The sequence below is a fragment of the Octopus sinensis genome, unplaced genomic scaffold (genome assembly GCF_006345805.1).
Source record: "Octopus sinensis unplaced genomic scaffold, ASM634580v1 Contig02351, whole genome shotgun sequence".
NCBI classification, from domain to species: domain Eukaryota; kingdom Metazoa; phylum Mollusca; class Cephalopoda; order Octopoda; family Octopodidae; genus Octopus; species Octopus sinensis.
The window spans coordinates 1-15,090 of record NW_021825606.1 but is presented as its reverse complement, the minus strand read 5'-3'; the positions used below and the strand labels follow the sequence as shown (position 1 = coordinate 15,090).

General features: G+C 36.3%; 1 protein-coding gene across 3 annotated transcripts; it reads right to left on the bottom strand.

Moving 5' to 3' along the window:
* Positions 1 to 638: 638 nt before the first annotated feature.
* LOC118760944 (E3 ubiquitin-protein ligase MIB2-like) lies at positions 639 to 11,126 on the bottom strand. 3 transcript variants are annotated; one of them, XM_036498575.1, is made up of 5 exons: positions 10,844 to 11,124; positions 9,046 to 9,221; positions 6,440 to 6,579; positions 3,237 to 3,314; positions 639 to 837 (listed from the first exon to the last, which is right to left on the bottom strand). In XM_036498575.1, exons 1-5 carry the CDS (start codon positions 10,973 to 10,975, stop codon positions 731 to 733), a joined length of 633 nt encoding a protein of 210 aa, XP_036354468.1. In that variant the 5' UTR covers positions 10,976 to 11,124; the 3' UTR covers positions 639 to 730. The 3 variants fall into 3 exon arrangements, with proteins under 3 accessions (XP_036354468.1, XP_036354469.1, XP_036354470.1); XM_036498576.1 differs by lacking the exon at positions 3,237 to 3,314; XM_036498577.1 differs by lacking the exons at positions 639 to 837; positions 3,237 to 3,314 and adding an exon at positions 5,246 to 5,340 and having other exon boundaries at positions 10,844 to 11,126.
* Positions 11,127 to 15,090: the final 3,964 nt, after the last annotated feature.

The window sequence follows — 15,090 nt, the reverse complement described above, 5'->3', positions numbered from 1 at the left end:
ATGAGTATAGTGAAGAATTCCGGATAGAAGTAGGAGTTCACTAGGATCATTCCTGAACCCCTCGTTTTCATCATAGTCCACCAGGCAATAACAGAAATGAAAAATAAAAGCAATTCAAGATCGAAATCAAAATGGAAATTGTAGTTGTGACCGATGCCAGTGCCGCCTGACTGGCACCTGTTCCTGTGTCACGTTATAAGTACCATAGAAGCATAGGTCCTTGTCACTGCCGCCTGACTAGTTCCCTGTGCCGCTGGCACGTAAAAAGCACCATCCAAATGTGGTCGATGCCAGCCCCCACCCCGACTGGCTCCTGTGTCGGTGGCACGTAAAAAGCACCCACCACACTCTCGGAGTGGTTGGCATTAGGAATGGCATACATATGTGGAAACCTTGCCAGATCACATTGGAGCCTGGCGCAGCCTACTGCCTTGCCAGTGAAATCGTCCGACCCATGCCGCCATAAGAAACGGATGTTAAATGATGATGATGATGATGATGATGATGAGTTCCATGACCAATTGACAAAATTAATTCTATTGTGTCTTCTAATTTGAACATTATTACCAACAGCATTAACCTCAATGCGTATTTCATAAACTCACAGTAAATCGATATCTTTAATTCAATTATTATACAGATAATCGTTCAATTGGAAAATAGGAATGGAAGCTGTTTTCAGTTATTCTTTCAAGCACAATATACTCGGGGGAAGAAAACCTTACAGAAATCAATTGGGAACTATTATTTTATACTCACCTATTGCCTGAGATGCAGCCCCTAATTCCTGACATGTAGCCTCTGTTTGTACACACCTGTCCTCACACTTTGGAGCCCCTGAAATAAATATTTCCAAGTTTTACATTTAATAATAAACTTTCTTCATCTTTATTTTTATTAAACTCTATCTTGTTATTGTGAGACATTCAATTCCTGACGTTAATGGTCAAATGTTGACCATTATGGTTTTGGTCAATATTTCTGTACTTTCTACAGGGGTCCCATGTAATAGCCCAATATGTCCACAATAAAACAGACTAACATTCCTAAATCCACCCTCTCCCTCTCTCTCTCTCTAAAAACACATTAAATATTCTAACAATGTTGCAATTATCTCATTTAATTAACACTTGATAAGAGTTTCCTCTTAGCTTTGTCTTTCTTTTCTTATAACTGCCAAACCTATGGCATGGCACAGTCCTCTCATCTCTAGAATTCACTAATCAACATTCCTCTCTCATTAAGTTAAACTGAGCCCATAAAGATATGTCCTTTATGTGTATACCCTCCACCCCGCACACAATCTGTCCCCTAAAAAACATTTCCACAAGCCAAATTCCATACACCCTTCCCCACCATGATCCCTAACAAGATATAAAATGTAAGGTGAGGGTACACGATGTTCCTATGACAAAATAAGTTTACATTTCAGACATACAAATGTAAGAGAGTTAATGAATTATAGCTAATTATTTATCTTGAAAATTGGGTATATATGTGATACAATGGCACTGTGCTTGACGGTGCAATACTAGATATCAATATAGATTGTATATAATCTGAGTAAAGAACATATAGCCTTCATTACTATGAATATGATTGTGTCTCAGCACAGCTAATATTATGGTAGTTCCATGAGCAAACGAAGAAAGATATAACCAAGTTCACTGCCAAATACTAATCATTAATACATTTCCTGGTCAAATAACAATGACTATCTTTCATTAAATAATTTGAACGCAACAATCAAGACCAAAGGGTGAAACATTCAGAAAATTGTGCCTCTTTTAGCATTAATATCATCTAAAAATCTAACAAGAGTGAGAAAAAGAATGACTATATGGATGGTAAATGTTGTTCAAACAATGTAATAAGTGTATATTATATATAGTTACAAACAAAGATTTGTGAGTTCAAGTCACACAGGGAACTCAAATTTAATTCCTATCTTTATATTTTTTGTCAACACCAATATTTTGTTTAAATGTAAACATGTTCACCGTTCAATACTAAATTTAATATTTAATCAACGTTAATGATCATTATACTTACAATCTTAGAGATTTGATTTTTAATTTCTTTAATTTATAACAAAGTTATTCTGACCTGAGACATTCAGGGTAGGTACCTAAACAACATGTCATGACAGACATCTGGCTACATAACAATAACAACAACAATAACCTATGAGAAAACTTAGGAAAGACCTTAGTAGTAAAAGAAACAAAATCTTTCTCGTTAACTCACCTGTTTACAAATAAACAACAAAATGTTTTAGTTCTCTGTCCTAAAAGACATCATTAACTCTATTATGTCTTCTTATTTATCCATTTTACCAACCACGTTAACCTTAATTTTATGAAGTTTCAGTGGAATATTTAATAGAATCCTTTTTACAGCTAATGCGGAAACTAGGGATTGACGAGCGATTATAAGAGTTGAAGAGGCCCTGTAGTAAGGTGAGGATCGGCAATGAGTATAGTGAAGAATTCCGGATAGAAGTAGGAGTTCACTAGGGATCATTCCTAAACCCCTCGTTTTCATCATAGTCCACCAGGCAATAACAGAAATGAAAAATCAAAAGCAATTCAAGATCGAAATCAAAATGGAAATTGTAGTTGTGACCGATGCCAGTGCCGCCTGACTGGCACCTGTTCCTGTGGCACGTTATAAGTACCATAGAAGCATAGGTCCTTGTCACTGCCGCCTGACTAGTTCCCTGTGCCGGTGGCACGTAAAAAGCACCATCCGAACGTGGTCGATGCCAGCCCCCACCCCGACTGGCTCCTGTGTCGGTGGCACGTAAAAAGCACCCACCACACTCTCGGAGTGGTTGGCATTAGGAATGGCATACATATGTGGAAACCTTGCCAGATCACATTGGAGCCTGGCGCAGCCTACTGCCTTGCCAGTGAAATCGTCCGACCCATGCCGCCATAAGAAACGGATGTTAAATGATGATGATGATGATGATGATGATGATGAGTTCTGTGACCAATTGACAAAATTAACTCTATTGTGTCTTCTAATTTGAACATTATTACCAACAGCATTAACCTCAATGGGTATTTCATAAACTCTCAGTAAATCGATATCTTTAATTCAATTATTATACAGATAATTGTTCAATTGGAAAATAGGAATGGAAGCTGGTTTCAGTTATTCTTTCAAGCACAACATACTCGGGGGAAGAAAATCTTACAGAAATCAATTGGGAACTATTATTTTATACTCACCTATTGCCTGATTTGCAGCCCCTAATTCCTGACATGTAGCCTCTGTTTGTACACACCTGTCTTCAAACTTTGGAGCCCCTGAAATAAATATTTCCAAGTTTTACATTTAATAATAAACTTTCTTTATCTTTATTTTTATTAAACTCTATCTTTTTATTGTGAGACATTCAATTCCTGTCGTTAATGGTCAAATGTTGACCACTATGGTTTTGGTCAATATTTCTGTACTTTCTACAGTGGTCCCATGTAATAGCCCAATATGTCCACAATTAAACAGACTAACATTCCTAAATCCACCCTCTCCCTCTCTCTCTCTCTCTCTCTCTAAGAACACATTAAATATTCTAACAATGTTGCAATTATCTCATTTAATTAACACTTGATAAGAGTTTTCTCTTAGCTTTGTCTTTCTTTTCTTATAACTGCCAAATCTATGGCATGGCACAGTACTCTCATCTCTAGAATTCACTAATCAACATTCTTCTCTAATTAAGTAAAACTTAGGTCATAAAGACATGTCCTTTATGTACATACCTCCACCCCGCACACAATCTGTCCCCTAAAAATCATCTCCACAAGCAAATTCCATACACCCTTCCAACATGATCCCTAACAATATAAAATGTAAGGTGAGGGTACACGATGTTCCTATGACAAAAAAAGTTTAATTTCATACATACAAATGTAAGAGAGTTAATGAATTATAGCTTATTAATTATCATGATAATTGGGTATATATGTGATACAATGGTACTGAATTCACTAATCAACATTCCTCTCTAATTAAGTAAAACTGCGCCCATAAAGACATGTCCTTTATGTGCATACCTTCCACCCTGAACACAATCTGTCCCCTAAAAACCATCCCCAACAACCTTGAAACCATACACTCTTTCCCCACCATGATCCCTAACAAGATATAAAATGTTAGGTGAGGGTACAGGAAGTTCCTATGGCAAAATATGTTTACATTTCAGACATACAAATGTAAGAGAGTTAATGAATTATAGCTTATTAATTATCATGATAATTGGGTATATATGTGATACAATGGCACTGTGCTTGACAGTGCAATACTAGATATCAATATAGATTGTATATAATCTGAGTAAAGAACATATAACCTTCATTACTATGAATATGATTGTGTCTCAGCACAGCTAATATTATGGTAGTTCCATGAGCAAACGAAGAAAGATATAACCAAGTCCACTGCCAAATACTAATCATTAATTCATTTCCTGGTCAAATAACAATGACTATCTTTCATTAAATAATTTGAACGCAACAATCAAGACCAAAGGGTGAAACACTCAGAAAACTGTGCCTCTTTTAGCATTAATATCATCTAAAATCTAACAAGAGTGAGAAAAAGAATGACTATATGGATGGTAAATGTTGTTCAAACAATGTAATAAGTGTATATTATATATAGTTACAAACAAGGATTTGTGTATTCAAGTCATATTCAATTTATGATCGTATATTTTGTATAAGCACCAATATATATTAAATATAAACAGATGTTCACGGTTGAATACTAAATTTAACATTTAATAAAATTAAGTTCATGATGAATATTCTTATACAGAGTTAACATTTAATTAGAATTTTCTAATTTGCAACTACAAAATGTATTCTAACCAGAGACATTCAGGGTACACAACCCCAGAAAATACAAAATATTACGACAGACATCTGGCTACATAACAACATCAAGAATAACCTATCAGAAAACTTACGAAAGATCTTAGTAGAAAAACAAACAACTATCTTATTAACTCACGAGTTTACACCTAAAAAATAAATTATAGTTCCCTCTTCCAGAAGACAATATTAACTCTATTGTGGCTTTTAATTTATCCATTTTACCAAACATGTTAACCATGACTTTATGAAATTTCAGTAATATTTTTAATACAATTACTTTAGAGCTAACCTTTCAAATGGAAATTAGAAATGGGATTTGTTCTCCACCATTCTAATACGCAAAATACTTGAGGTGAATGTAAAATCTATAGAAATTAATTAAGATCTCTAATTTTAAACTCATCAACTGTCTCTGCCACAGTCTGCACTCCCTTCTCTTCAAACTTTGGACTCTCTGAAATATGTATTTCCAAGTTTTATATTTATTTATAGCACAATCCCTTTATATTTATTAATAATCTATATTTTATTATTGAGAGACATTCATACCATCAATGGCCAACCAGCGATCATAATTGTTTTGGTCAATACTTTTATACTTTCAACAGTGGGCCCATGTAATAGCCAATATTTAGCTCCAAAACGAACTCTAGTTGATCTTTGTAAATTTCCTCTCTCTGTTAAGATATCCTACATAATCTAACAATGCTGTAATTATATCATTTAATTATCACTTAATAACAGTTTATCTGTAGGCTTTGGTTTCCTTGCTTATATCTATAACCCTAAATCTAATCTTCACTAACAACCTGTTTGATTCCAGTGTCAACATATTTATTCATCAAAGATATAACAACAAACACATGTCACAACCACTTCAAGAAGGAGAAACATACACCTAATCTCTTTGTTAAACATTGTTGCTGATAATCCCTAATTTTAACTTCACAGTTCACCAGAATGTCATCTCATTCAGGATATATTTGAAGGTTTCATGATCTGGTTGCTTGACAAACAAAACTGTCTCTATTAGCCTTAATACCTCCAATTACAAACATAACAACATGGAATTGTGTGTTAAAGTCTCTCAAACTAGTGACATATAATTTTACTCCTTTAAAATATTCTACTAATTTTAATACTTTACCAAAGATGACACTGATGTCCTTGTAAGTACTGTTGTATTTAATTATCTTCTAATAACTCATAATTATCTTCTAATAACTCATAATTAATTATAGAGTTGATGGAGATTTATTGATACTTCAGTTACTCACTAATTATCTTGCAGAATCGTCCATTATCTTTATGTTGCAGACTACAACCCTCTTGAAGTGTGACATGTTTCCTACTTGGATAAGGTCAATGTTTAGTGGATGTAGTGTGAGAGATATACTATTACAGAGAACAGACACTAGGAACACCTTTTATCATAAATCTGCCAGATTATGGCAGACCTCTGTCTACATAACAACATGAAGTATATTATTCTACACAATAAGGGCAATGGGACAAGCAGGACAAACAGACAGATCAGCAAAGAATATTCTTACCAACTCGACCTCTGCTTGTTACAGGTTTCAAACACCTCAGGCATCGTTTAAGTGGAACGTTTGAACATTCTTCACATGTCAGAAGGTGTTCACAGGGATGAACTTTTGTTGTGGCCTCTTTATTTCTGCGCAACAAACATCTGTGGACAAAACAGAAACATCCAATCAATAACATTCATTTATAACAAATATTACATTATTTACATGTTCGGAATAGAGAATATTATAAGATACATCAGTAACTACCAAGAGTAGAGCAGAAACTCTTCTTTAAATATTTACATACATACAGCATTTTGTGTAGTTAAATGACGCAGAAACACACACACACACACACATACATACACACACATGCATACATACATTGATAAATGTTTGTCTTGACCCTGATACATCATAGAAATTGGTTGACACACAGTGAACTGCATATATTCCAGAAATATATTTCACTTCTAACATCGAACTCATTTCTTCTGAACAAATATATCTACAGAGGTTTCTTTATATACACATACTTTATTATATACATCCTGTCTCCACAGATTAGCAGATGAGGTGTCCAGTACTGAAGAGTGGCAGGAATAGCCCGAAACCAGACCTGGTCTGCTGGTTCTGTTGCTATAAGATGGTAGGGGTTCGATCCCCTGCTCGCAATTAATCGGATGCACCTTTGCATTGTTAATTAGCTAGAGGAGGTGTTCTCTTGGGGTTAAACATTCGCAGTAGAGTCCATCCGAACAGATACTCATGTTGGCGTGCCTACGAATATTACTTATATATATTTTCGTCCAGCCCGTGCTATCACGGAAAACGGATGTTAAACGATGATGATGATGATGATGATATATCTATCATATATATATATATGTGGAGGCACATATATATATATATATATATATATATATATGTGTGTGTGTGTGTGGAGGTACAATGGCCCAGTGGTTAGGGCAGCGGACTCGCGGTTGTAGGATCATGGTTTCGATTCCCAGACTTGCCGTTGTGAGTGTTTATTGAGCGAAAACATCTAAAAGCTCCACGAGGCTCCAGCAGGGGGTGGTGATCCCTGCTGTACTCTTTCACCACTCTTTCTTCTGTTGGCCTGCTCGCTTAGCCAGTGGGGTGGCGTCATTCGAAGGCTAAAACAATGCGAACGCATTGTGACCGGCGATGTGTAACTACATCTGATGGACTGGTCGGTCACGTGATCACGTGATATATATATATATATATAATATTATATTATAATATATATGTATGCATGATAGGTCGCGCCAGCATTAGCGCAGGTCATGTTTAACGTAATCCCACTACCGGGCGAATCAGGATGCGGACAACATGACCCACTCGAGGAGAGAGTTGCTGTTTACGGGGACATATCCTGGTGTTGGAGTTTTATCCGGGATTTCTTGAAGGATTTTTCCAAATACTTCTTGAACTTTATGGGGGTCTTTTTCTGCTTTAATGTATTTTGGTGTAATGCTAAATGGAGCGGGGCCACTTGAGGTGAAATAATTTTGCCGTATTGTTGTTATGTGATGCGAGTTTGATTTATGTTGTGGGCAGATAATACGGGGCCCAGGCATTGGGTATATCTTAAAGCTGATGCCAACATCATTTGGGCAATGCTGATGAGATATTTTCCACCATGATTTTGGGAGGCTTTATTATATGTATCGTGCATGTAGTTCTAGTTTTCTGTCCCTTATTTTGTCCCTTTCCAATAATATCAGCTGCGCTCTGTAGACATATTATTATTATTATCGTTATTATTATTATTATTATTATTAAAACATTCACATAAACGATTATTTGTAAAAACAAATAAAATCTTCTGAAGCGTGTCAATTGAATAAAGCAGAACAATATTTATACAGTCCAAAAATCAATATCTATAAACAATATCTGAATTTCAACAAAGAAAGTTTTGTATATTCACTTAGGGGGAAATGTGCCTGCTTCTTAAGTAGCTCATACAGAGAGATGTATGGCAAAGAAATTGCCAAATCTTATAAAATAAGGGAGTCAAAGGCGACTAAAGCACCTAGTAATGGTATATGTGTTACTTGAATTATTTACGTTTCCTGACAGCTTTTTTTTTCTATGAAGATATGTGGCAATATTCCATCAGTATTTGCAGAAATATAATATATACACAGTTGGTGTGTGTTTGTAGGTTATTTTTCTATGAAATCATTCTTAATATTGACTGATTCGGACTTAGAAGAGTGAGAAAAAGATGTTGGTAGACAGATAAATTCCACTTAATTCTAAGTAACAGTTTCAAAATGGAATTCATTCACTTCATTATTTAGATCTATATTTTCCTATTGATCACAAATCTTTAAAATAGGGAACGAAGAGGGGTAGGTGGTGATGGACAGTGAAGTATAACTGGCAACACTACGAATCATGTGAATGTAATCAAAATCATGTTCTTTCTTTGATCTCCTGACAACTGCATATTGTTTATTGTGTGGCCTTTGACAAAAACACTAGCGACAGTATAATGTATTGGTAGAATTAAAACGAAATAAACATATAAACATGATTATATACAAAATAGAAAATGTACTGGTTTATCTGTTCCATTGCCAGGAAATACTTACTGTGGTGGTAAAAATGCTTCTAATTTTTTTCTCAAATTTGGGTCCTTAATGAGGTCCAATGGTGTGTTATTGTTGTTGTTTTTATGGTGAAAGTCAGCTCCCTGGTTGGCGAGATATCTCGCAACCACTACACCAGAGAGCCTTTCCTTCTTTTTCAGGTTAAGGGCAGTACAGCACTACAAATGATGAAATATAAAATGATGACAATATTACACAAATATTCAAAGCAAATGCCCCTAATTACACAAAAGTTTATCTAAATTTACTCATAGGTTGTTTATCCACCAATTAAAGCAATTACAAAGTATTGAGTTCCTACATAATCTTTAATTGAGTCCATTTCCAATTTTCATGTTTTTACTTTATTTTCAACACTGAGACACTCTCTAAATATATTGTCATTACATTGAGCAGGAGAAACCGTATTGATTAACATCAAGCTTATTGTTAATTAATGAGTAAATATTTACTTGTCAATCACAAATATCACAATATATTCAATAGAAAAATCAAATATAGGAAGAACAAACCAACAAGAACCTATCTATATAATTGGTTTGATAAAGGCGAACATGTGGCCATAAGAAAGAGTATTGTATATATAAATATAACACAACATGAGAAGAAAGAACATAAGTTATATCAGAAACAAAAACACATATAACATAACAAAGTCAATACCACACAGACATGACCAAACATATCAATAATGTTTCCATAATTAAGCAAGAAGCATCTTTGAATGATGACGGTAAAGTAAAGGAAGCAGGAATTAGTGTCAAGTCAGAAGAGTAATGGAGGAGTATTTTTAATCACGGACAAGTGAATTTTGGAAGAGGCGACTTGCAAGTCTAGCAGAAAGATGGAAGAGCATTGTAGAAAATGAAGGAGAATATGTTTTAGATTAACAGAAAAAAGTACTTTGTTTATCTTAATTTTGAAAAATATAAGAATTATAAAAAACTGCTTTATTTATGAGATGACAGTAAAAAGTCCAGTAGTATTGAAGTCCATACTGTTGATGACATCAGATAGCCGAATACAGTAAACGGGCTTTAAACAGCATTTTACAAGATATATACTCAAACTCAAAATCACTACTTGTGTGTGTTTGTCTGTGTGAGTGTGTGTGTGTGAGTGTGTGTGTGTGTACCTAAGTACAGAACTTAAATACAGGAAAACTCTCTAAGGACCATGATTTTTTGTATTCATTCTCTAGTGTCTTAACATTGAACAATGTTATGACATGTCCACAAGAAGGCAGTGGATTCATGTCGGGTACAAGAAGTAGGATAGAGAGCAGTTTCACTCAGAATTCTTCATAGAATGGACTGGAGGTATTTACCATGGCACCAGCACTATAAAGCTCAGACATCTCTTCTATCCTGCATCATTGTTAATTGAGAATAATATCTCCTCTATTAAATAGGCCACTTCTCCGTCACATTGTGATGGCTGTGTTTATATGGCCAACAACCGAGATGGGTCACCTCTCGACCGTGGTCAGACGACATCTTTGAGAGTGAAAGGAGATGGAATATTGTTTGTTACATAATATCACTCGGGTCATAAGGGGAGACTGGATTACGGAATGGTAATGGAGGATGGGGTTGATAGGGGGAGAATTGATACATGACAAGCAAAGTTTGTCTGTCTGCGTCTCTTCTCTCCACACTCCCACAAAGACTCCCAAATATAAAAATCACACAGACACACACACACTCACACACACAGACACACACAGACACATACACACAGACACACACGCATGTATATACACAAACAATTTAAAACTTACTTCGTTTAGTAAATCCAAGGGTGCATCCTCGGAATTAAACACTTCTGTTGCCATGGCTAGGTGCAAACAGCTGTTACCTTCACCATCAACAGCATTTATGTCTGCACCCAGGGCTATTAACAGGTGTGTCATTCCGAGGTGACCCTGGGAAACGGCTTCAAGCAATGGTGTCCTTTTCTGATTGTTTTGAATATCCAACTGAACAGAACCCTTTGTGGAAGTAAAAATAGAAAATGAAAATTTACATGAAAATCAGGATGGATATCAATGTGTCATTATTGTTTTCTACTGTATACTTGATCAAACTGATCATGTACATTTGATGTTTGCCCGTAAAATCAACCTTCGTAAGATCCTCTAGATGTTGCTATGAGAAGGTGTTCTTGACAGGATAAAGATGTCCTAAATAGATTGTTTCAGCTTAACTACCTGTATTCCTAACTATAGTAAGTTTTAGGGGAGCTGAACACGAGTGAACACTGATTAAAAGATCAAGACTAGTAAAGAAGAATAAGATGAAATTCTAAAGTATACTTTTGATGTTGCTATAATTAATAAGAGGTTCATAAAACTGTTGAGGTGGTTGTTTAAACGTGAGGTGGTGGTGGGGTGGTGGTAGAAGTAGGTAAAGACTCCCACTGGAAATTAATGCGCTTGCACACACACATACACAGAGACAGACTCAAATATAAATATATATATATATATATATATAAATTGATCAAAATAAAATAAAACATGATGCGAAGGATTCAGCGGTACATATGTTTCGGGCCTTTATTAGACAGATTTATAACAATGCATAATGTAGTCTGTGGGCCTTCTTCAGTCCGCACAAACAGCTTCCGCAAGGACATGTGTTACATCAAAAAATTCTTGGTTGGGGATGCAAATCCTCTCATTCACGTACGACATAATGCGGCAGCAGCATAGAATTGAAGCGTCCATCTCTTTCTTCTCTCAATGTAGAATGAGGAAAATTGGATGTTGAGGTAATGTAAATAAATAAATACATATATAGAGGTGAAGGTGGAGGGGCGAGAGTTCGGGACGAGGGATAAAAAATGTATAAAAAGTGTAAGTATAGAATAATATAAAAATGTAGAGGATAAAGATATAAAGAGTTGTAAGGAGATGTAAAGGGGGTATAAAGAAATATAAAGAAATGTAAATAAATGTAAAGGCATAAGGTTATAAAGTAAAAATAGAAATAGAAATAAAAGTAAAAAAATCTGATAAAACCATGATAAAAGTGTAAAAGAATGTAAAGATAAGGGATGTATAGAGGTTATGGACCAGGCATGGTGGTCAGGAGATTGATAAAATTTAGTTGTAGAATTGTCAGTAAATCAACAGTAAATCAACAGTTTCGTCTGGGGACTTAATGCGTTGTAAATCAGAGCTGATGAGCATTTAATCTGGTTCCTTGAATTAAATGGACTTCTAGTACATACATATCATCATGGATACATACACCCACATACACGCGTACATATACGCCTCCAAGCATATAAGCATACACACGCACTCGCGTGTAAACACGTACATAAACACACACGCACCCACACGCACGCGCGTACACACACATACATACACCAGAATATCCGCATATATACACGGACATTACGCGCGTACACGCTCACATGTATATACGCGCGCCCATCACTACATACACACACGTATATGCCCACGCCTCTAGGTCCAGGTATAAGATATTAAAGGATGTGTATAAGAACGTAAGTAAAGAATCCCGTACTCATGTCAATACGCGCACGCACACACGGCGTGTGTCCGTATGTGCGTGCACAATAACACTCACATACACACACAGAGAGACACACGCGCACAGGGATAGCTACTAAGATATCGAAGTATGCATGTACATATATGCGCGTGCATTGTATGTATGATATACACACGTACGCGGACGCTCGTATATTCAAAAGATGGATCCATAGGTAAGTAAATAAACATATAAGAGGTGTAAAGCGATAAGTTAGGGGTAAGAATGAGGGTAAGGGTAAAGATTAGAATAAAAAATACAGTATAAAATAAGAAATACAATGTAATAGTTAGAAATGAAGTATAAGAATTATAAAAATTATAAGAGTTAAGGTAAGGGATGAAAATGAAAATGAGAATAAATGGAAGTAGAATAAAAGTAAAAATAAAATTAAAAATAAAAATAAATGGAAGTAGATAAAAGTAAAAATAAAAGTAAAAATAAAAATGAAATAAAATAAGATAAAAAATATAATTTTGTAAAGTTAACATGAGATGGAGGTGGTTGAAAGTTAGAGGGGTGTGTTAAACGTAGGGGCGGGCGGGGGGGACTGAAAATTGGAAGGGTGGGAAGTGGAGTTTGGGGTGTGCGTTCAACATCTGAGTTAGAAATGTGAAAGGGTATAGATTATAGGGAATTAAAGAGACTACATAGGGAGGATTGGGTGTAGGAGAAGAAATATTTAGGGAAAAGAAGTCATATATGGGAGACAAAATTTGTATATATAGGGGGGAAAATGCAGGGAACCGTATATGCACATACACACACCCACACACCACACACACATGTGTATATATATGTATGTACACATACGTACACGTATGTGCACATACATACGCACACACACACACACACACATACACACGCACATATAGGAAAGCGGGATGTGCTGGAGCGACAGGTTGCACCGGGTGGGAGGAAATGCATGGGGGAGTGGTAAAGACCTAAGCATGTAGTATTTGAAAGTATTAATAAGTTTATGTATACAGGATGGTTTGAACTCTGACCTTTGTAATAAGATTGTGTTTGTCTTTGAATTTCAAGATGTTCAGGAGTTCTACACAGCATAGTTGGCATCCTGCTCTGTTATTAAAATAAGGTGCAGCTGATCCGATGATGGACCATCTGAGTTTGAAGCCTATGCATTGTCTTTTAATTCCCAAATTCTTTTAGAGAGGGAGGTGCTGTTAGCCTTTGTCGTGTCTCAGCGAGGACCGGTGGTGTAGTATGGATTTCCAGGAGGTTGATAACCAATATAGGTGAGTGTGTTAAACTGAGTACTCACCTCACATGAGTATATTACGTTTTTTGCCCTACATGCGCCCTGCAGCGGGCACTCTGATGCACATCTGCAGTTGCATTGCATTGCATTATTCGGTCGTGTGCTGCTAATCCCAGGCGGAGGTGTTGCAATACGAGTTGGTATCCTCCTGGTTGTTGATGGGTGTAGTATTCCTCTGTTGTGTTGGCGGGTGTTATACTAACGTTTGGGTGTATGGCTGTCAGTCTGGTATATTGTCTACTGGCTAGATGAGGGGGGTTCTGTTGGTCGCTATGTTTTGCTCTCACTCACACTAGCGATAATTCTAATCTAAACTCCAAACAACGTATAGGAAATAGGCGAACTAATAGAACAGCACACAATAGTAACCCTCCCGACGAGAACCATATAGATCCTATTAGGAGAATAGAAGGGATAATAGTAGATTACGCAAATATATTGTTCAACATACCTTTCAACTTAGCAGTTAGGGGTAAGTTATGTAAGAGAATATTCTCTATAATTTCCAACAAATTCCCACCACCAACACGTATAGAAGTATCTTCTCCAACAAAAACTATTAGGATTTCCTACTCTACCCTGCCAACATGAGCTGCCTCATAGCTAAACATAACTATATTAATATTAGAACAGCTAGATCAAGAGCAAACCATAGCGGACCAACAGAACCCCCCTCATCTAGACAGTAGACAATATAACCAGACTGACAGCCATACTACCCAAACAGTTAGTAATAACAACACGCAACACAAACAGAGGAAATACTACACCCATCAACAACCAGGAGGATACCAACTCGTATTGCAACACCTCCGCCTGGGATTAGCAGCACACGACCGAATAATGCAATGCAATGCAACCGCAGATGTGCATCAGAGTGCCCGCTGCAGGGCGCAGTAGGGCGAAAAACGTAATATACTCATGTGAGGGAGTATCAGTTTAACACACTCACCTATATGGTTGCTCAACCTCCTGGAGAATCCAGATATACAACCACCGGTCCTCGCTGAGACACAGACATAAGGCTAAACAGCACCTCCCTCTCTAAAAGAATTTGGGAATTAAAAGACAAAGCATAGGCTTCAAACTCGATGGTCCATCATCGGATCAGCTGCACCTATTTAAATAACAGAGCAGGATGCCAACTATGCTGTGTAGAACTCCTGAACATCTTGAAATTCA

What these genes read in the sequence shown, in the direction of transcription:
- LOC118760944 (XM_036498575.1), bottom strand. Translation starts at nt 10,975, where the DNA reads ATGACACACCTGTTAATAGCCCTGGGTGCAGACATAAATGCTGTTGAT. An exon ending in CCTTGGATTTACTAAACGAA is followed by an intron (nt 9,222 to 10,843) that starts GTAAGTTTTAAA and finishes CATCATTTGTAG; the next exon opens with TGCTGTACTGCCCTTAACCT. An exon ending in AACAAGCAGAGGTCGAGTTG is followed by an intron (nt 3,315 to 6,439) that starts GTAAGAATATTC and finishes TATTTATTTCAG; the next exon opens with GGGCTCCAAAGTTTGAAGAC.